Source organism: Lepisma saccharinum, chromosome 8, assembly GCF_977018435.1.
Source record: "Lepisma saccharinum chromosome 8, izLepSacc3.1, whole genome shotgun sequence".
NCBI classification, from domain to species: Eukaryota; Metazoa; Arthropoda; class Insecta; order Zygentoma; family Lepismatidae; genus Lepisma; species Lepisma saccharinum.
The window spans coordinates 41,879,414-41,900,880 of NC_139236.1; the positions used below are offsets into that span (position 1 = coordinate 41,879,414).

Here is a 21,467-nt window from a genome sequence, read left to right on the forward strand (position 1 = left end):
GAAAATCCCCTGAAAATACTTTTTTTTTAAAAAAAATGGGGTTTCTCCCTCCCGCTCCCCCCCAAAAAAGGATATGAAAAGTTCAAAATGCACATAGAAATTATCGCTGGCATGTAAGAAACAGAAAAATATTTTCATTTTTGTCATATGACCAATATTACGCGAGTTGTACCCCTGAAACGAAAGGCTTGTACTCAACTGTCTCAAGCTTCGAAATTGAGCGAACTGCAGACTTACATTGAAATGACTATAGCTCCGAAACTAAATGCCCTAGAGATATGAAAGATATACCGTTGTACGCAGAATGAATCACAGATTCAGACGATATATAATTTATGCACATTCGGCGTACATATGGAGGGGGAAAGGGGGGAAATCCCCTCAAAAATGCTTTTCTTAAAAAAATGGTGTTTCCCCCCGCCCCCCCCCCCTGAAAAAATGCAAAAGTTATTTGTTATTGTGTTACGCACAACATTCACGGACGAAAAGCAAGAACACAGTGAAAAATGAGTGCCGATTCTTGCAGCTGCTTGAAATTCTATTTTTAGACAATGTAAGGTAACCCGTGTTGCAACTTGTGGACACTTGTGCTAAAAAACAAAGGTTTCCTTCAGCACGCTTCGAAATTCCATTCTCACAATGCAGATTCAACAACCAGTCTTCCCCCTCTCCCTGCTTGCACCCTCAGGGAAAACTTTCATTTTGACATTGGATACTGATAAAACAAGTTTCTTCGAATGCAGTTAATAGGCGGGAATGAAAAAGAATTGCTTTAGAACAACAAAGCCGGTCTTCCTTTGTCGGCAAAAATTTGACCTTGAAAAGAGAGTCAAAAGTCACTTCCCAACTTTTCACCTCCATTTTCATGAAGAAAAAAAAAGGTGCAAGAAACATTTCTGTTAATTACATGTGTTAGGAACAATATAAAAAAAATCGAAATTCTAGCCAAAAACGTAAAAACTACGACCTTGACACAGCATCTTGATCGAGACGCTTGGGAAACTAAAGGTTAAGGAGCTTTCTGACCGAAGTAACAAGTAGCATGCGAATACAACATATGAACGTGTCGTTTGCTGTTTCGACCCTCATGCTCAATGAATGCTATTTTACAGTCTGAAGTGTCTGTGTCACTAGTCACATCAGTGTAAACATCCCGTGTCGCTTGTCCCATTGGTCTGAAAGTTTCCTTACAGTCATGTTGATGGCATTAAGGACGTTTTGTGCGTTTCCCCTTGTCTTTTCATGCAATCATCATCATCATCATTGCCGCGATTAGTTTCAAGAAAAGAGACAGTAAATATAAAAAGATATAAATGCTTCAGTGTGTATATCTTTAAAAGAAATGATGATGATAATAATTATGAACCTAATTCATACACAAAACTTTAGTTACCATGAGCATTCCACGCGTATTTTTTTCTCCCGTATTATTAATGAAAGTATAATGATAACAGGACGTGGTCGACTGTATAGAATGTTCGTTAATATCTTCGCGACCACTGTACTAAATATCATATCAATTATCACATTCATAGAAATGCTTCATGTAAAAGAATCAGACGTTGCAGCGAAAACTCCATTTACTTCCATTATAAGCAAACGAATACCATGCACCGAGACCAACACCAACACCTCTCGTGGTAACATATTCGAGTGGAACCAGCCAGATAGGGTAGAACCGTGCCGTTTTCCACACTACGTTATTCAAGGCGTTGTAGCGGTACGAAAACAAGGGTTACAAGCAACTCATTTTACGCCGCTTTCCTGCCTCTTTAGACTAACCGGGGCAATGAGAATGAATGGAGATTAGAGAAAATTGAGGAATGGAAACTTAACAAAGGAACACCCATGTGCACACCAGGATTTAAACAGGAGCCGTCAGTGCGAGACCACCACATTGCATAAACAATGCAAGCTGTCAATCAGTGTCGTTGAAAATGTACAGGCCAGTGATGCAATCATTTCAGGTGCCATATGCATGGATCATATCAATTGGAATACTTCTGAGATCAGTAGTGCAAATTGAGTTTGTTGACTTCTCTGTTCACACTTAAATGCTTCCTTCGCAACCAACTGGTCCTACGAACCAAAGACACATTTCCACTCTTGATCAAAATTATCTTCTGATCTGTCAATTTTACCATTTGGCTTAATAGTGCAGACCTTTTCAGGCACCCTGTAGAATTGATCATAGCTTTGTGGCCTTATTTCCTGGAACTTCAGGATCGCAGGCCTGCGTAAATCATGTAACATGATAGACGTGGATAAAGATAGGCTCTATATAGTTGCCAAGTCTCTTGCCTCCTCCTCTCCACAGGATGGAGTGGGGGAAGGAATGGTGTTTGGCCACTCAACATTGTAGTGACATTACCCAGAGAGGGCCGGCTATTTCAGCTAAGGTAGCTGAGAAAAGGGACAAGATGTGGCAACACTTTCTAATGTCCAACATGACATGTGCTGGGGCAGAGCAGAAAATTTATCAGACTTACTGGAGAAACTTAGGTATTAATTTTATGATTGAACACCATTATTTATGAATGTTGAACACAATCTGTTTGCCATTAAACTTTGTGTACGTCTCTTTGTTGCTTTTTCTTATAAAGGCCTAGAAAAATCTTGAACATGGTTCAGAGTGAGAGAGGCTCTTCTCTCTCTCCCTGCCCCTACTGTCTGTTCTATGTATCAAGTGTATGTCAGTTTTTATTAAGAGGCAAAGAAAGATCTTGAACATAAGTTCTTACTTCTGAACCTACATTTAAATCATTGTGATGTTCATTTGAATCTATTTTATTCATTTATCTATTCAAGGGATCAATCATGTAATTTGTCATTAAGTTTTTAGTCCACAATGTGCGTAGGTAGACTAATTGCGAAAAAGTTGGAGGGGGGCCCTTATGTTAGAAATGCATTTTGATTGTGTTTTGTTTTATGTTTTGTATTCATCTCCAGATATTATTAGAATGATTAAATCAAAAAGACTTAGGTGGGCAGGCCATGTGGCACGAATAGGAGAGGAAAGAAGAGTTTTCAGGATTCTTGTTGGGAAACCTGATGGTAAGAGATCAGTAGGAAAACCAAGACGAAGATGGAGGGATAACGTTGAGATGGACCTAAAGGAAATTGTAGGGATGGAAAAGAGTATATAGATCTTGCTCAGGATAGGGACAGATGGAAGGCCTGTGTTGCAGCCACGAACCTTCAGGTTCAAGAAGGCTAGAGAGTGAGTGAGTTTTATGAGTCATTATCGTAGGGAACTTGCAGCTAATTTTTTTGTAATACAAATATGGATAAAAAGTTAACGTGAACATTTTCTTGCTTTTAGGTGGAGGTCTCGGTGGAACAAGAAGAGGTGGGCCAGAAGTTAATATCAAGCATTCTGGACGTGAGGACAATGAAAGAGAAAGGGAGAGGTATCGTCTTGAACGTGCAAATGCCGAGCGTGATCGTGAGAGATTGGAGCGTCCTGAGAGGGAAAGAGAGAGAAGGCACTCTCGAAGCAGAGAGAGGGAAAGAGACAAGAAGAGGAATCGAACCAGAAGGTAAGTTAATGTGGGGATAAATTCACAACATCCATGTGATAGTGCTGATAATAGCTTTCTTAATCAGATGCATGATTCCCCCCCCCCCCTCCACATAACTTGAAGAAACATTTATTGAGTTAGTGCATTTCAAATTTCCATTTTCACAACACATTTGTTAAGAGCCCAGAACACAAAGAAATCTGTCTTGTCACTCTGTGTGTGGCTTTATGCGCTTGGTATAGACAAGTGAGTGACAAGCTGTGTGCTGCTTATTCAGTTACGAGCTGCATTCTTGTGTAGTGGTGGTTCGTCAAACTGAAATATGATTTTTTCCTCTGTAAGACTTCAAACAAAGTCATATTCATAATTGGGAAAAGCGAGATGCGGTAGTATATAAATACGGAGAAACTAGCACTCACGATTAATTTCAGTGGCCACTGCCAGCATCCTCGTTGGAACTAGCTCTACTGTTGCTTGGCGTGCATCTTTTGTTTGTAGTTCTCTGGCTGCCGCTAGGTGCGCTGTTGCTAACTGTGCATCTGGGTCTGTGTCGTCCTCTATTTCTGGGCGATAACTGTTGCAGTAGGGGAATCCCAAGTGTGGTGCGCTTGTCCGCTATCGATGTTTAGCTCGTGCGGGAACTACATTATGGCATGCGTTTCCTTGATTTTGGTGTCTACGAGCGTGTGGGCAGTGTGTTTGACTTGAACCTTTTGAATTTTATGGCTATTGTATTTCATATGTTTAGTGGGTTGGGCTTTTTTCGCATCTGCTAGGTGCTGTTGGATTCTTTCATTGACAGACTGTTTTGTAGGTTAAACTTATCACCATATGCAAGGAGTTCTTTGAAATTGTTTGGGATCGAGAGATTCGACAGATTTATGATGTTGTTGCACACCGTTTATTGCTGGTTGGTGAAATTTCATACAGATCACATATCATTTGAATATAACCATAGAACTTACCCCACCAAGGGTGATAACCAAGAGGCTGCATGTACACCTCACCACTGCTCTTCAGCACCTACTAACACTAGCTAAGGTCAGAAAGTTGGATGTGTTATTGCCCCATGATCTAACTCCAGTGAACAAGGCATCTCCACTCAAAACATGTCTCTCATGCTGCGGAATAATTGGGGAAGGATTTTAATTGAATTGTCACCATTGATGATAAGTTGCTTGGGTTTTAACCAATCAACACAGTAGTTGGCTTCGGGCACTACCCACAGCAACATCTCCATCTTCATCCTCAAAAGGGGCTTCTTCTGGTGTGGTGGTGTGCAGCTGAGAGATAAAGTGAAACCATGATTTCAGATCGTTAGTGTGCCGTACTGCAAGAAATGAAACAACAAATTCAGCAGAAGTAGCCAACGATCATCAACAAACAGATAATGGAGTTCGTCTTGCATGATCATGAGTTGGGTTATGTATGAATCACATTTTTTCACCCTTGGTATTCACCCGAAGTGATACCACTTTTTTATCTACTTGCATCATTTTGTTGGGTGAGTAGTTTCGGATGCAGTGGATGATTTCTTGATGTTACAGCTACAACACTTCTTTCACACTATGGCACAACATTGGTATCAGTATTACATACGTGAAGTTTCGTGTTTCCACGTTGCACAATTAATTTCGAAGGCTCACTGCCTTCATTCACTAAGGATACGGCATCTGGATTTTTGCTCCAGATGAAGGCAGTGACCCTTCGAAATTAATTGGGGGAAAAAAAAAACTATCCAATTGTGAATGCAGAAACACAAAACTTCACATTCGTAATACTTAAACTGTGTATCCATCATGAATTGGTATCAGTGTCTGGATGCCGAGAGGGACTACTTTGTAGTGTTCTTTTTAATGTTGTAAGTTTGTGAATGTGTCAGTTACGCACTTGACAGTTCATCTGCACCAACCCAATGTTTTGCATGATTTAGAATTAATCTGATATTATTTGGAACTAAAGCTGAGACGATACGATGCTGATGTATCAGAAATTATCAGTTGGATTTTATGTACTGATACCACACAACACTTTCATGGAGTCTAATTGTCCTGGAAGTTATGCAAAATATGAAATTTCCATTTATTTTGCAGCAACATTGTGTAAAACACAGGTATTTTACTATTCTGATGTAATTCTTGAATATTTTGACACAAAACTCTGGTAAATTGATGCTTATAATTGGATTGGAATGCTCTCTCACCGGTATTAATCAATATGTTGAACAACTTTTAAAGTTACAATTTTCAAGCATCGGTAATAGTATCAACATCATTATGCATATCGGCTCACTCCTATTTGGAACCACTAGAATGAACGCCGGTGCACACACTGCCACCTCACTCCAGAATCTGCATGTGTAGAGGACAATACTGCTATCCATTTCATAGTTATTGTGCCTTCACTTCATGTTTTGTCATTAACATGACTAAGCAGGTGAACTTAAGTCAGCTATAACTGTGAAATCGAACAAAAAAAAATACTGTTGGGTATTACCTGCATAGTGACATGAACTCCAAGCATGAAGTTAAGGTTCAGTAATTATGAAACAATAGTAAACTTAACTTGTTTTGTTTTAAACTTTGTCATCGAATTCATGTAAATTAACCAGTGTGTCTACACAGCCAGTGGCCAACGAATGGTACGTCAGCATGACCCTGTCAAAGCAGTGAGCATTTCCACCTCACTGGATAATCAGTGTATTACATCAGGAACAAAAATAAATATTGCAGAGATATTTGTCATGCTACATTTTTACAGTATAATAAGCAAGTTAAATGTGTTTATAAAACATTTCATATCATAGTGGAAGTGTCCATTGTTAACCACCATTCTACTTTTTAAGTACTGTGTAGAGCTTGACAGTCCCTCCATTCTAATCATAGTATGAAATGATTCTCTTTAATGTTTTATTTTATTCTTGTAAAGCAAATTTCATTTTTTTCCACTATTGCACTCATGACAGGACAAGCTTCTAAAATTTGACATGTTTTGAGAGTAACATTTCATAATGTATACTTAAATATTTCGCCATCAGATTCTAATGAATAATATGCTTCCTGTTCTGTAGCGTAGTTTATGTTTGCAAGATTGATTTTTCCACTGCTATTTGTGATTTGTCACTTATTTGAATTTTTGACATTTCAGCCGAAGTAGAGAAAGGAAGCGTAGGAGAAGTAGATCACGAGACAGGGAACGTGACAGAAAAGACAATGACATTGAAGAAATTGATGAGAAACCGAGGGAGAGAGAGCGAGATAGGGAGAGGAAGAGATCCAGACGAAGCCGTTCCAGAGACAGAGATCGTGACAGGAAGAAGAGAGATAGAGACCGTGACAGGTACTTTTTTATTATTTCCTTTAATTATTATTTAAATGCGTGTCTGAAAAACCGATACAGCAGTTGGAATTTTCATTCAAAGCCTGGTCAAGCAACAATTTTGTGCGAACTTTTAAGGTAGTTATTTGAGATCCATTATGTGCCACAAGTAATTTCTAATAACAATTCCTGTTTAATGAGTTCTACTTGTTGAGGCTTTTACAAGAAACATTACAATGAAAAACAAAACATATGTTCTTTGTGTGGTTGTGTTTTGTGTGCTGCATTTAATTTATTTTCATAGCACATGCATTGTGACAACATTTAGTGCATTAAACCTAATGCAAAGGTATAATTGTGATGATTTCATACACTTTTGATTGAAGATGTGAGAACATGTGTTTGATATGATTTGAAGACATTTGTTCGAATGTTTTCATGTTATAGAACCACAATTAGATTATATTATATTCGAGGGAAACTTAAGTATGCACTGTGCATTGAACTTTAAATTGTTACTGGCTACTTGGTAAAGATTAATTCTATTTCATTTTCACTCAAAGACCATGTAGAAATCTGGTATGCTTTCGTAAGTGAAACTACTTAGTGTGATTCAGATAGGATTTTTTTTAAAAAAAAGTTACAGAAGATGACGACTAGAAGAACAGAAGTAGAAGAATTAGTGCAACAAAAAATTAAGCATTGTAGTGATTATAATTGCATGTAAAAAGAGGGGATGAGGTTATTGAACCTGGGTACACTGATATGATCTGCTTCATATAATTTAAAAATGTCTAGCAATTCATAAATGAAGTTTTCACATTGACAAGGGTTAGGTGGCAGAGCAGCCTATAGGCTGAACCTCGCCCACTTAATAAAGAAATTTATTATTATTATTCCTTTGTTTATAATGTATTTATCTCCATTTGCACAGTTAACCTGGACCATGAAAAAAATAATACTTTATTTACTTGTTTGAAATAACATGAAGTTGCATCTAATAAAGTGATTTCAAGTGCACATATGAGATATAGTCCAAAGAAATTTACTAGCTATGCGTGGCAAATTAATCTGTGCTGTATTTATTGGTATTGGCTGCTATGGAAATATTGAAGTATCAGCTTGCCGGTAAAATAACAAACTTTTACCAATCTATTTCAATAAGTAGCTTATAGCTTAGTACAGTACAATGCCAATTTGTTATTTTTTATGAATAGAAAGATATAAGCCATGTATCCTAGTTTTGCAAATATGCGTAAGTGTCTAAAAACAGTTTTTTAAGCAAAACTTTTTACACTCACTTAGTTACATCTGGTTTCTCATTGAACATTTGCATTTTATATGGGATCTGTACAATATTTGTTAGTGGTATCTGTATATTCATCAATACCTGCAAAAGTTTCACATAAAAGTGTTAATACATGTAATGGCACACGTAAAAATACTTTCATTTTTTCCTCATAATCAAATTTGTTTCTTTTCTGCAAATATTTGAACAGTGGTGGTAAAATACTGATTGTTTCTTTGTATGTGCAGTGTTTTTCTTAAACCTCACAAACACTCAAAATCAACATTGCTTATTTACAGGGATAAGGACCGCAGAGACAGAGACTTTGAAAGACCAGAGGAGCAGGAAATACGAATCAAACAAGAACCACCTGATGGTAAGTGTAAAAAAGATATATATACGAGGTGTGGCTAGAAAAAAAACGGATTGATATTGCTGTCGACAAACGACAAGCGCGTCAAGGTCAAGCGGTGCATGAGTGTATAACGTGATATCCTGCCTATCCACTGTGTGATTTTGCAGAGTGCGCGGCTCTCAGTTCCGCTGTAGCTTGTGGACGAAGTGAACCGTATGTCTGTGCTCCGTCGGAAAAAATGTTAAGTGTGAAAGTGGAACAGCTAATCAATTTGAAGTTTCTTATGAAACTCGGAAAATCCGCCACAGAAACTTATGGTTTGCTGAAGGAAGTGTACGGAGATGAGTGTTATCACGCACGCAAGTGTTTGAGTGGTTTCAAAGGTTTAAAGAGGGACGAGAAGTGATCACGAACGACTCGCGTCCTGGACGGCCGTACACGTCGAAAACGGAATCAAACATTGCAAATGTCGGTGAATTGATTCGAAAAGTACCTCGCTTGAGTATTCGAGCTATTGCAAAACAACCAACATTATTTCATTACGTTGCTGACGAGCCTTCGTGAGCGAGTAAGAAGACGACGACCTGATTTGTGGAAAGGCAAGTCATGGATTCTTCATCAGGACAATGCTCTTGCCCACACGGCATTGTCAGTCAAGACTTTTTTGGCCAAGCATGAGATCCCACTGTTAGAACATCCACCCTATTCGCTGGATATCACTCCGTGCAACTTTTTTTTATTCCCAAAGATCAATTCAGCAGTGAAAGGAACCAGATTTACGACCGTAGAATGTGTGAAAACAAAAGTGACGGAGGTCATGAACATGGTTTCAAAAAATGATTTCCAGCAATTGAAGATTCGTATGGAGCATTGTATCGATAGTGCAAGGGGGCTACTTTCAAGGGGATAATGTTCGTATTGTACGAAATAACCAATAAAAGATTCTATAGCAACAGTCCGGTTTTTTTCTAGCCACACCTCGTATATACATTATTAACTTAGTTTTGCGAGTATCGAGGTAACTCCTGCGACGTTTCAGGATGCGATTGCTCACTTCTTGAGGCTGCTCACGTTTAGGTTATATTCATGAAAAAAATTCATTGCCATGTGAATATTTTCTATAGTCTGTTCTAATTGAATGTTTCAACGCAAACTCTGGTAAATTAATGAATATAAGTTGTGAAATACTTATGTATTAATATTGATCAATGTGTGGTTAACTTTTTGTTGTTACAATCTTCAAGCATCAGGCTTGTTATTGGAATCAGTTTAAAGTGTTATCAACCCAGAGATATATATAAGTTAGCAGTAACAAGAGTTCAAAATAATAGTGGAATAAGTACACACACAGTAGTAGGTGGTCTCAAAGGTGTGTGACCAAGGCATGTTTGTACTATTGTATTCATTGTTTACTTTGCTTCCATGGCGGAGTGGTGGTAGTTTCAACTTCAATCCTCGATAAGGCATTGCATTTGTACCACCTATTACACCATATCTGTCATACTCATTGGTGTAATTAACCAAAGAGGAAGCAAAAGACACAAAATTACAAAATTCATTCTCACCATTCCAGTTTTCTGTGTGTAATGTCAAAACAGGAATGCAAGTTCATAAAGGGATACATGAAATTGAACATTAAAGAATTATTCATTATTTTACTAGCAGGTGATAACCTAAAAAAATCACAGAAAAGAATGGATCATTTTCAAACTTGAACCAGAAATTTAATAAATAATTTACTTATAATGCATTATTTCCAAGCTTTTTTGACTTGCAAGAAATTTGTAATATTACAGTAGAGACATCAAAAGTACAAACTAAATAAGGAGAGAACCAAAAAGAGTCAAAACCAACATGTGATCAGATACATTATCTTGTAATCTCACCTGATGAATACCATTTGCAACTGTGGAAATATTTTAAACAAATGTGTGCGAGAAACAATAATAAAAGTAACTGGAAAGTAATCACTTATTTAATTTAATTTTTATAATCCACAATACTATTTAATAAATTCTTCATATCCTGAAGTTTGTTTAATTTTCTCGTGTAATTACAAACACATTTTCTCTTCACAGATTATCCTGATTATGAACCACCACCACCCAATTATGGGAACATGAACATAGAAACACAAGTGAAGTATGAGAGAGAAGGAGAAAGATATGGAGATGGTGTGAATGGCCAACAATATAATGAATATGATGAACAATATTGAATGAAGTACATTGCAAGATTTTCTAAATGCTGTTTGCTGAATCTGTGGAATTTACATAAGGATGTGCACTGTGTCGTACAGCACAGATGATTTTTGTCATTTGAGTTTTCATGTAGGAAGTAGCGGTGTTGCAGTAAGGAATGACGATGAATGAAAAATATTCTTTAAGATATGTCTGCATTTTTAAAAAAAACTGTGACCATACTTGATATGGGTAGCTCATGTGACAGTGAAAAATTATATTGATGTATTTTAACAAGTGATAGAGGAAAGAGTGAGTGCAACACAATCCATAAGTTTTTAATTTATGTTTGCCTTGGCCAATAAATGTATAAAAATAAAAATGAATTCTGGCAGTACATAATTGAAAATTATGTACGTTTCACTCCTGCTTGTGTAGGAATTATTTACATTTCATCTTGTCATTTACACTTTGTACAGCTTTCATCACAAGAGATTTACTATAGTGAATAAGCAGTGGAAATAGGTAAAATAAATTGTGTAATCATTAAGATGGAAAGTGTTTTTGTGCATTTTTTTTTTGGCCTGCCTACCTCTGAAATAACGCTACGTCTCCTCAAAATTTGATGCAGCCACCCCAGATGACATGGTGGTAATTGAGTACCTGGGTTCGATGAAGGCACATGACACAGTATTTTGTATCCCACTTTAAGCTGTAGGTCCAGCTAATCATAAAATGAACTTAACATTTCTGGGGGGGAAAAAAAGTAGTACAATTTTTATCAGTTGTAATTGAGTGCAAAATTTGCCTAGATGCCAATGCAACAGGGACGTCGTTGGGGGGGGGGGCTCTGGCCCCCGCAAACAAAATTTTGATCTCTTAAAAATTATCCTAAATTAATACTACGTATTATTTTCTAGTAAATTTGTAGCAGAGTTGGAAACACTGAGCGGGAACAAACCTGCTATTCCGAAGAAAATCTTCGGAAGCAAATGTAGGACAGCAAAATTCCACCCTTTCGTTGCTTACCAGTTTATAATCTGCCTGCTTTGAGGTTATTAACCTTGCCCTACCCTAAGTTCCTGAAAACCTTTTGCCTTTTGTTGCAAATGACCCTTCCCTTACAGATGGAATCAAAGACTCCGCCGAGGCCGAGCGGTCAACAGTAGGGGGTCGAGCGACATATGGAGAGAGTTCTCCAGTACTGACATTGTTCTGAGATTTAAAATTGCTCCTTGCTTCAGCTTCAGAGCCACAGATTAGCTTTGTGTTCTTGCTTGCGAGCAAGGTCTGCTATCGGGTTGCTACGGTCACTGTGTTTTTATTCGTGTGGGAAGAGTTGTAGCGTTGTTGTGCATTTAAATTTTGAATGGATAAATTTATCAAAACTGGATATTTTAAAACTATCTCAAAACATGTGGAACATGGCAACAATGAAGATGATGATGATCCAAGTTCTGACGTTCCAAAGTTAGACAAAACAAGTGAATGTACTAATGTGAAAATAATTACTGATCTTGGGGTAGATAATCCTAGGCAACCACTTTTGCAAAACTATCCAAATTCTACGTTCGGAAAGCGAAAGTGATTATTTAAAAAATACTGGTTTGCATCTGCGCCGTGGCTAGAATATATTGTGGAACTTGACGCATGCTTTTGTTTTCCATGCCGTAAATTTGGCACAGATTCAGGATATGCAGAATCAAGTTTCAGGAAAATAGGGATTCGCAACTGGAAGAAACCATGTGAAAAAATTAAGGAAAACGGAGGAACATCCTATCATCTAAAATGCATGGAACTGTGGGCGAATTACAAAGTGAGTACCAATCAGTTTTGTAAAACAATTATATGTGCGTGTGTGTGTGTGTTCGTAGTTTAACTTAAATAATGAAATATGTATATCGAGTGTTCAAATTGAAAAAATGCTGAGGAGAAAAGTCATATCAGCTTCCCTTTTCAAATGTTGAGATTTGTACCTAAAACATATGGACTGATGGTTCAAAGTAAATAACACAAATTTTCCAATTAATGTACAAGAGTTCAGTAATCACTGATCTCGTCTCAGTGGACTTTTATTTCATATCAGAATTATTTTTCTTAGAGGAAGGCAAATTAATCAGGAAATATTTTCTCCTCAAATACATATTGTAATTTGCAAACCAACAACAGTATTAATTTTAATGTAAAATTCAGTACAGAAACTGACAATTTATATGCTGATATTAATGTAATATTTACTTGAAGTTGAAAGAAATGATTACGTCAAATTCTTAGCAATAGCAAAATATGATCGAGAATATTTAAGAGGAAAACTCTTTACGTGGTCAGGAGTTATAAATTAAAAATTTCAATTTGAACACTGGATGTACTTTGATTTTAGTTTCCTGATTTTACATTACTTTACTGACACTTCTGGCTAATGTCAAAGATATGCAACGGTGATACAAGAAATTAATGCATGGACAGTAACAAAAAAATCGCCTGCCTCTCCAGGCGAGGACATCGCGTAGCGGTAATGTCGTCACCATATAATTAAGAGGTCCTGGCCTGGGTTCGATATCTAGTGGACGCACATAGTGGTTTGGATCCAACTTTAAACTGTACGTCCAGTCCCGATTGGTCTATCTGTGCATGAAGAGGACTTAATACAAAAACTCACGGACTCGAACTTAGATCAATTTGGGACAAAATCGTAATTCGGTAGCTAACGTGCTCAGCCACTGAGGCGGCTAGAATTCAATAGGTTTTCATTTCGGCTATTTTACCTTTTTTCCTACCTCGTAGGTTAATTTTTACAAGTCGATGTAGATGGATGAATGATGGATGGATGGAAAAGTGATGGGAACATAGACAAACAGAATGAGTCACCAATGGCTGGTGGAGGTTTGAACATGGGATCTCTGATTCCGTAGCCCTTTATGCTTACCACTCCGCCACGAACACTGGAATAAATGAAATAAGTAATGTCATTGTTTAGAATGGATGTCGGGGAGAGTGGAAGCCTAGCTAATAACAATGTACACTGATGCATTGTTGGCATTGCTAGCAGATGTTAACGGTCTACCGATACCTCACACAACTGAGAAATAATATTTACCTATATTTGCATTGTTTTAAAAAATATATATAGCACTGACGAACGAAGGAACAAAGCTAATCTCTATGGTCTAGAGCAGGAATTTCCAAACTTTTTCGTTTCGCCGTGCCATTAGTGTTTCAAGATTTTTCCACGGCGTCCAAATCAGAATGTAGGCCTATCTAATACTTGCTTTGATTGATTGATTGAATTGATGTTTTAAGTCCATTTCATGCACAATAAGGCTAATCGGAACTGGACCTAAAGTTTAAAGTGGGATCCGAACCACTATGTGCCTGCACCGGGTAACGAACCCGTGACCCCTTTATTACAAGGTGGCGACTCTAACACTACGCCACCGGGGAGGGCCTATCTAACACTTGTAACGCTCTTTTAGTGTGCATAGGTTGCTTTCCTTAAGTTAAAAAATAAACATATATTTCAAATTCAGAAACATTTTTTATGTAAAATGTTCTAAATAAGATCATGTATTTGGAACAATCATATCAATGACTGAATTTCAGTGAAAATATTGGAACATCTCGCGGCGGCCCCGTACGCCTACCAGGGTGCCGCGACGCACACTTTGGGAACCACTGGTCTAGAGATTACAATTTCTGTAAAACTGAGTCCGAGGTTTGAATCCTGAAGGAGATAATATTTTCTTTCACTATTACAATAACTGATCCCATTGTCGTCGTAATCAAAAATAGTTTAAAGTCCATTTTATGCTCAAATAGATTAATTGGAACTGGATTTATAATTTAAATTTGACTCCGACCCATTGTGCAATGTGTCTCCATCGGGACTTGAACCTGGCACTCTTTGGTTACAAGGCAACGTGGTAAACCACACCAAGGAGGTCCGCCGTGGTAAACGTGACGTTATAATAAACGTGCAATATAAAGCAAAAACAAGAATTTATTCTTGAGAATGTTAAAAAACAACAACAACAAGAAACAGAACATTTGAATCGCCAATAATATTCTGCATATTACATATCATAATTGTGATGGTGATTTGTGAGTTTTCCTTCATTAATTGCCATTCATGATCGTCAACATTGCGATTAACTAAAAGTAACAGAAAAGCGGCACAACATTTAAAAAAATATAATATATGTAGAATAAAAAAAAGGTGTGAAACTGAAAAAGAAAGGTAATAACAAGTTTATATTTACTACCTATTTTTTGTGCTTTTTGAAGTTGTCAAATTTTGTCATTTTTGGTGCCAATTTACCTGTCTATTTAGCATGCTTTGTGGCTATTATAAACCCGCTCCCTACTGATAACACGAACTCAAGACAGAAATAAACAAAGTGTGAAAACACCTACTTCAGTGTCTTTGTGCATGATACTTGCACAAACCATCAACGTCGTTTTGCGAGAATGCAGGGTGCAAGTTAAGAGGTGCACAATTTTCGAAATTGCCGCAAAACAAGTGGCACGCATCTATTTTTCCTACTACATCTCGAGGCACTGGTGTACACATGGGGGAGCTGATGGGGCTATAACTCTCCCGAAATTTCTGTCTTTGAACAACTTTCAAAAGGAAGCTTAAAAGTGGTTAATTATGAAATATGTTATACTGTCTCTCATCCTCTCCTCTGAAAAAAACCTGCACACGTTAGTGTCTAGAGGAGAGTTACAAATCACTTGCATAATTTAAAGTGCTGTTTGCGCTGGAATACTACTAAATTTGCTAGAATTTAAATTTGACAATAATTTCAATGTTAAAAGTGTCATTATTATTATTATTCATGTTTTTATAATGTCCTATTATTGTTATAATTACGTCCCTGCCTAAATTCACAGCTAGAAATAAGATTGATTGATTGATTGAGTTGTTTTAAGTCCACTTTGTGCACAGTAAGGTTATTCGGGACTGGACCTACAGTTTCAAGTGGGATCCGAACCACTATGTGCCTCCACCGGGTATCGAACCCGGGACCCCTTAATTACAAGGGAACGATGGTACCACTGCGCCATCGGGAAGGCCCAGAAATTAGAATAAAACGCGATCTTCTTTCTTCAGGAAAGCAACATCTTGACAGGCGGCCCTAAGATCAGCACAAAGCTTGAATGGAGACAATACAACAAGCTTGTTCAACAAATGTTGCCGAGATGGTTGCGGACAACCAAAGGCGGCACTGCATCCCAAATACTCTCTGAACTGCCCGTCATAAAATGTTCCTGCGAGACCTATTTCTAATCTGTGGTCGTCACTGTATGACTAGACCCCTTTGTGTCGAACCTGACAAATTGCAGGGAGCGGTCTTTCTTGTTTTAAGGGATTAAGGGAAGGAAATGGCATTTAAATGGCAGGGTAGACTTATCCCTGAGTTGAGTTATTGTACCCCTGCTGTTTCAGTGCACCGTTTCTGTAAGGCAATATGCAAATACGGTTAAATTTTCCCTTCCCCAGTAAACCTTTGTTTTCGATTCATTTTGTTCATTCTGCTAGATTTTGCTTCTATCCAGGGTGCCAAGTACCAGAACAGTCCAATGACCTCGCTGCCTTCGAGCAAGCAATAACTTTTGTGAGGAGGTAGGAGGGCTTGGGGAGGGAGGAGGGGCAGATGCAAGACGACGAAGAAAATGTAGCAGTTTACTTACACGATGACTCGTGAAAGTATTTGTTATTGCCTGTTTGAAAGAATGAAAGGTATGAAATTAGTATAATTTTTCTTGTTCGCTTCGCTTTCAATATAAGCGTTTCTAATAAGTAACAAGTTATAATTGTTACCCCAAAAAACTGTGTATATGTGTGCGTGTGCGTAATATGATTTGTTAGTGATGACGTACTGGATACCAAATAATGAAAAAAGTAAAGTAATGTGCTCCCCTGTGCTTTTCGCTATGCCATGAAAGCGTATAGGGGTGTGTAGTTAGGGTTCCACACTTTCTTGATCACGGCCGAAGGTGGAGGTGTGATCAATCAGCACCACGTCCCTGGCCTCGTTTACCTGCCAGAGTTTCCTCCATGTACCCACTTTATACGTTCGACGCTGGGTGGGCACCGGAGCCGCTCGAACAGGTGAAAAAAAAATCCCAGTATCCTCCAGAATGAGTAGGAAAGATCCTACACAGAATAATTTATCAGTTTAGCACTTCCACAGGGGATATAGTTTCGATAAAAAAAAGAAGAGGTTGTCATTGAGACAAGCAAAAAGTAAAGTACATTAAGGAAAACTGTAAAGTAATAGTTTAATAGTAATTACATAAATTGATTTACTTCCTGAAAATTGTTGAACTCTAATTTTTATTTGACCTCCAGTATTCACATATACGTATATTATATACACTTCTTAGTAGTTTAATATACCAATGCACTATGTATGTATCAATATTATAATGTAATATTATATATATATATATATATATATATATATATATATATATATCTGTGTGTGTGTGTGTACATTACACACACAGAGTTATTTACCTTTACTGTCTGGAAATATTTACATAGGAACAAATTTCAGATTTGGCCCCCCCGAACTGATCAACCTAGCTACGTCCCTGCAATGCAATATAAAACAGCATATATTATATGTAAACCCTTTATGATATAACAAATTATTTAATCATTGCGTGTAATCAATGAAGACATACATTTGTGGTAAATAAAAGTTTTGGTACAAAACAGGTACAGCTCAGGATATAAAAATGACTATTCAGTGTTGTTATGGCAAATACTATACTCTACTTACTATGTAAAATAAACATGTTTATCTCCTAATAGACATATTCACAGTCATCACTTATCTGAAATGCATGGATTATAAAGTTTGTTCCTTTTTTAAAGGTTTTTTTTCCACACCACATATTGCCATAGAATTAATCTGTGCTCTGGGAATTTTGCATTCTCCCAGGATAATTCAGACTAAGTGTGTTGGCATATTAATTACAAATTGGCTTTTACGTGTATTTCTGAATCATTGTAACTATGTTGTACAAGAAGTCATCTAAATGGAACATTGCAGTGCATAATCTCACATTTCTTGAGGTGTGTTAAAATTGTTTTATTATTCTTTTCCCCTTCTCAGTTATGTACGAGGCGTATTTTTTAAGTAAGTACCGTTTTGATATGTACAAAAAACAAGTAAACTTTTTGTAACAATGTTATTGTTACATGAAAGACCACAATTTTATCTACTTTTCCACATAATTGCCACCAATATTAAGGCACTTATCATATCGAACAACAAGCTTTTGTATTCCGTCATCATAGAAGTTTGCTGCCTAATTTGACAGCCACTGCAACACGGCCGTTTTGAGGCTATAGTAGTCATCGTGGCACTGACCTCAGAGATGCAGAAATACATGGTAGTCACTGGGTGCTAGATCGGGGCTGTATGGAGGATGATTAAATTGTTCCGAGCCAAATGATGCAATGAGATCTTAAGTTCGATTGGCTGCATGTGGATGGGCATTGTCATGCCTTTTGTTTTGAATGGCACGGCGCAGTTTTTTTTTTTTTTAATCTCACAATATGTTTCAGAATTTATTGTGTCACCACGAGGCAAAAAATCAACAAGCAACACCCCCTTCCTGTCCAAAAACACGGTACACATGATTTTCCAGACTGAAATTGTTTCGGGTGTAACGTAGGCCACCCATGTTTCATCACCTGTGACAATTTGGCTTAAGTACGCGTCACGTTCAGCTTCATAACGCACAAGAAAAGTCAAGGCGCTACCTAAACGTTTGCTTTTGTGCGCCTCAGTTAACATTTTTGGTACCCATCGTGAGTACAATTTTCGATAGTTTAAGCGTTCGGTAACAATTTCGTAGATAACACTTCTTGAAACTTCAGGGAACTCCTCTGATAATGAAGAAAACATGAAGCGTCTGTTCTCTTTCACTTTTTCGTCGACTTTCTGCACCAAATCGACAGTGATCACTGAGGGTCACTTTTCATCACTCCATTCCTCGTCGCGAACATTCTTTCGGCCATCTTTGAAAGCTCTTACCCATTTGTGTACCATTCCATCACTCATAATGTTTTGTCCGTACACTTCACAAATCTGACTGTGAATTTCAACTGCTTTCACGCCTTTAGCACTAAGAAAACTAATAACAGCGCGTATTTCACAGTCGGCGGGATTCTCTATTGGCGGAGGCATTTTAAATACGCAAAAGCAAATGTATACACGATCGATTGTTGCCGCAATGGCGTCTGTGGCTTGCCAACAGATGTAGGTACACAGTGCGCATGCACGGGACACCGACTGCAGCGCTGCAGTGGCAGAATTTCAAAGCGGTACTTACTTTAAAAATATGCCTCGTATATTCAATTCATTGTAAGTAAAAGTTTCTCACAGAAATGCAACTGTTTTACATCTGATAAAATCCTGTAGATGGTCATTAATATGTTGTTATTGGCCAACACACTAGCAATTAACTATATGCAGAAAAGTTAAAAACTTCTAGTTCTCTCCACTAGCCACGGTGGATTTCACAAAAAAATATTCAACAATATCTTACCAAAGGAAAAGAAAGGATGATACCACTACGTCACAAGTTCAGACTATAGTAGACTGGCAGTGTCGGCAGTTTCTTTTTCCGATTCCTCTTTAATCACAGAAGACAGTCAGTGTGTGTTGAAATATGATGGTTTTTGTGTTCACCTATGTCCTCTTTGTGATTGACGCAAGTGGGGAATAATACTTTCTTTTCCCCCATAATTGAAAGCACAATACAATGCCCTGTGCTCTAGAAAATCTTCAATCTTATCTGTATCAATAAGTCCAAGACCCAAGTTTGATGGTTGAATGTGTTCTGATAGTGAAAACATCATGTGCGCTAAAAGTTGACTGTTTGCATTTCCCCCATATATGTACAACTTTCTATTGTGGTCTTTATAGGAAGCTTGAAAATTAGTAAATTGCAGGGTTTTTTTTCTCTGCAATTAAATTTTAAGTTACTCTGTATGATCATCCTCACATTGCAGTAGCAAGAAATAGTGCAAGTTTTTTGTCGCTAAGTGTTGCCTATTTACATGTACTATTTTCATAATTACTATTATGTATTTCTAACTATGTACCTGTGAGGCCAGAAGTAAATATGAAAATCTAAATAGTCTTATTAGATTTTGGACTTTAGAAACATGAAGGTTTACATTGCTGTTTACATGCCAAAAGAACCAGTATCAAAGAAATTTAAAATATGTAGTAAGATGGTGCTGAAATTTATCTGCAAGATGTCCACACAGATTCATGGGCTTACAACCAAGGTACCTTGGATTAGAATATTATTTTGGATATAAACAGTATGAAATTTTTTTATGAAAATGGTACCAACTTGCTATCATCTTGTCAGTCTACATTCCAATGCTGTAAGAAGTTTGCAAGGACAAGATCAGTGCTGGATAAAGATAGTGATGGTCAGTTGTCGTTGACAGATGTATCTATGCATTATGTGTTCAAATTTATGCTGAGACATTTGAAAGATCTTCAGTTGTCTCTTTCAGCAGAACGGTGCATGCTCACAGTGAATTGCACGAGATCCAAAATAAAATGTTCCCCGACCAGTGGATTTGACTAGATGGTACAATTTCATGGTCGCCTCATCTCCAAACACCCATGGACTACTTGAAGGACTAGGTACTACAAAAGGACAGTATATCTTGGACCTCAAAAATTAGTTGAAAAGGTACAGAAAGACATTTCCCACCATTTGTGAAGATCAGATGCACCAAATATGACTGGAACTTGTTTACTAGCTTGATGTGCTGTGTCGAATAAGTGATGAGCATACCAAAGTGTGGTAAAAATGTAAAACTAATGTTTGCTACACATTGTATTATTTCTGGCACTTTATCTATTATTTTTCCTGCCCTTTCACCCAATTATTGTTAACTGCAAAACATGCACATGAAGTTCACGTCACAGACTGAAACAGATTTATGTTTGGAGCCTCTTACTCCCACGCAGTCTCTGGGATCCTCCGATGACCCTCTGGAAGGTTGTGGCATCTGACATGAGGGGTTCGAGCACCTGAAGGTAAGGAGGAAGCACAGTTGTAGATCACGGCACCAAAAGCAGGGGATACCGTCACGTCCACCGGAAGAACGGCTAATCAAAACTCCCCACATCGGAGTTTGAGACAGCACCATCATCAACACACACTCAGCGGATGGATCTATATATACACGATCTAATTCAATTATTTTATTTAATATTTTTAATTGATTCAAGAAATTAATCCAGGAAGAAGATTCAAAGGAAAGATATATTTGTTATTCTTCAAAGTAAAATTGCTTTTAGGTTGTTGTAGATTCTGTTTAATAAAGTTAGGGTAAAAATTCGTGAGCAGTCTTGACTCTAGCATCTAATCTTGAAACATTATTACAATGTTGGAGTGAAAATGAATCACACTGGTCTACAAAAATGAACTTTTTTTTTTTCACAAGAACAAAATTAACTGAATCTAGAAGTACTTTTCATGCTGAATGCGAATATATTTTTGAATTTTTTCCATCAGGCAGGGTTTTTGTGTGACAGACGTATGATTTTTATGAAATGAGTACTTAAGGTAAGAAAGAAATATGTCATATATGTTCTGGTTTACTAAACCGCTGAAGATAATGATTTGCAGGTATACCTTGCATTTGAGATATCTCTCTTCATGGTCCAGCAATAGTCAGCCAGCATACGTGGAGTCCATTTGCCTTAGTCCCATTTATCCATTGCAGAAATCTGCTGATGGAAATGCTCTCCATGGTC

At 37.5% G+C, this 21,467-nt stretch overlaps 1 protein-coding gene across 1 annotated transcript in view; it reads left to right on the top strand.

Annotated features, from left to right (window-relative positions):
* Positions 1-11,214, top strand: part of snRNP-U1-70K (small ribonucleoprotein particle U1 subunit 70K) — an 85,880-nt gene extending 74,666 nt beyond the window's left edge. The window contains exons 7-10 of the mRNA XM_083126542.1: positions 3,323-3,539; positions 6,669-6,860; positions 8,427-8,503; positions 10,561-11,214. Coding sequence (XP_082982668.1) covers positions 3,323-3,539; positions 6,669-6,860; positions 8,427-8,503; positions 10,561-10,700 — 626 coding nt within the window. The 3' untranslated portion in view covers positions 10,701-11,214. The remainder of the gene's footprint in view (positions 1-3,322; positions 3,540-6,668; positions 6,861-8,426; positions 8,504-10,560) is intronic.
* The last annotated feature ends 10,253 nt before the right edge of the window (positions 11,215-21,467 follow it).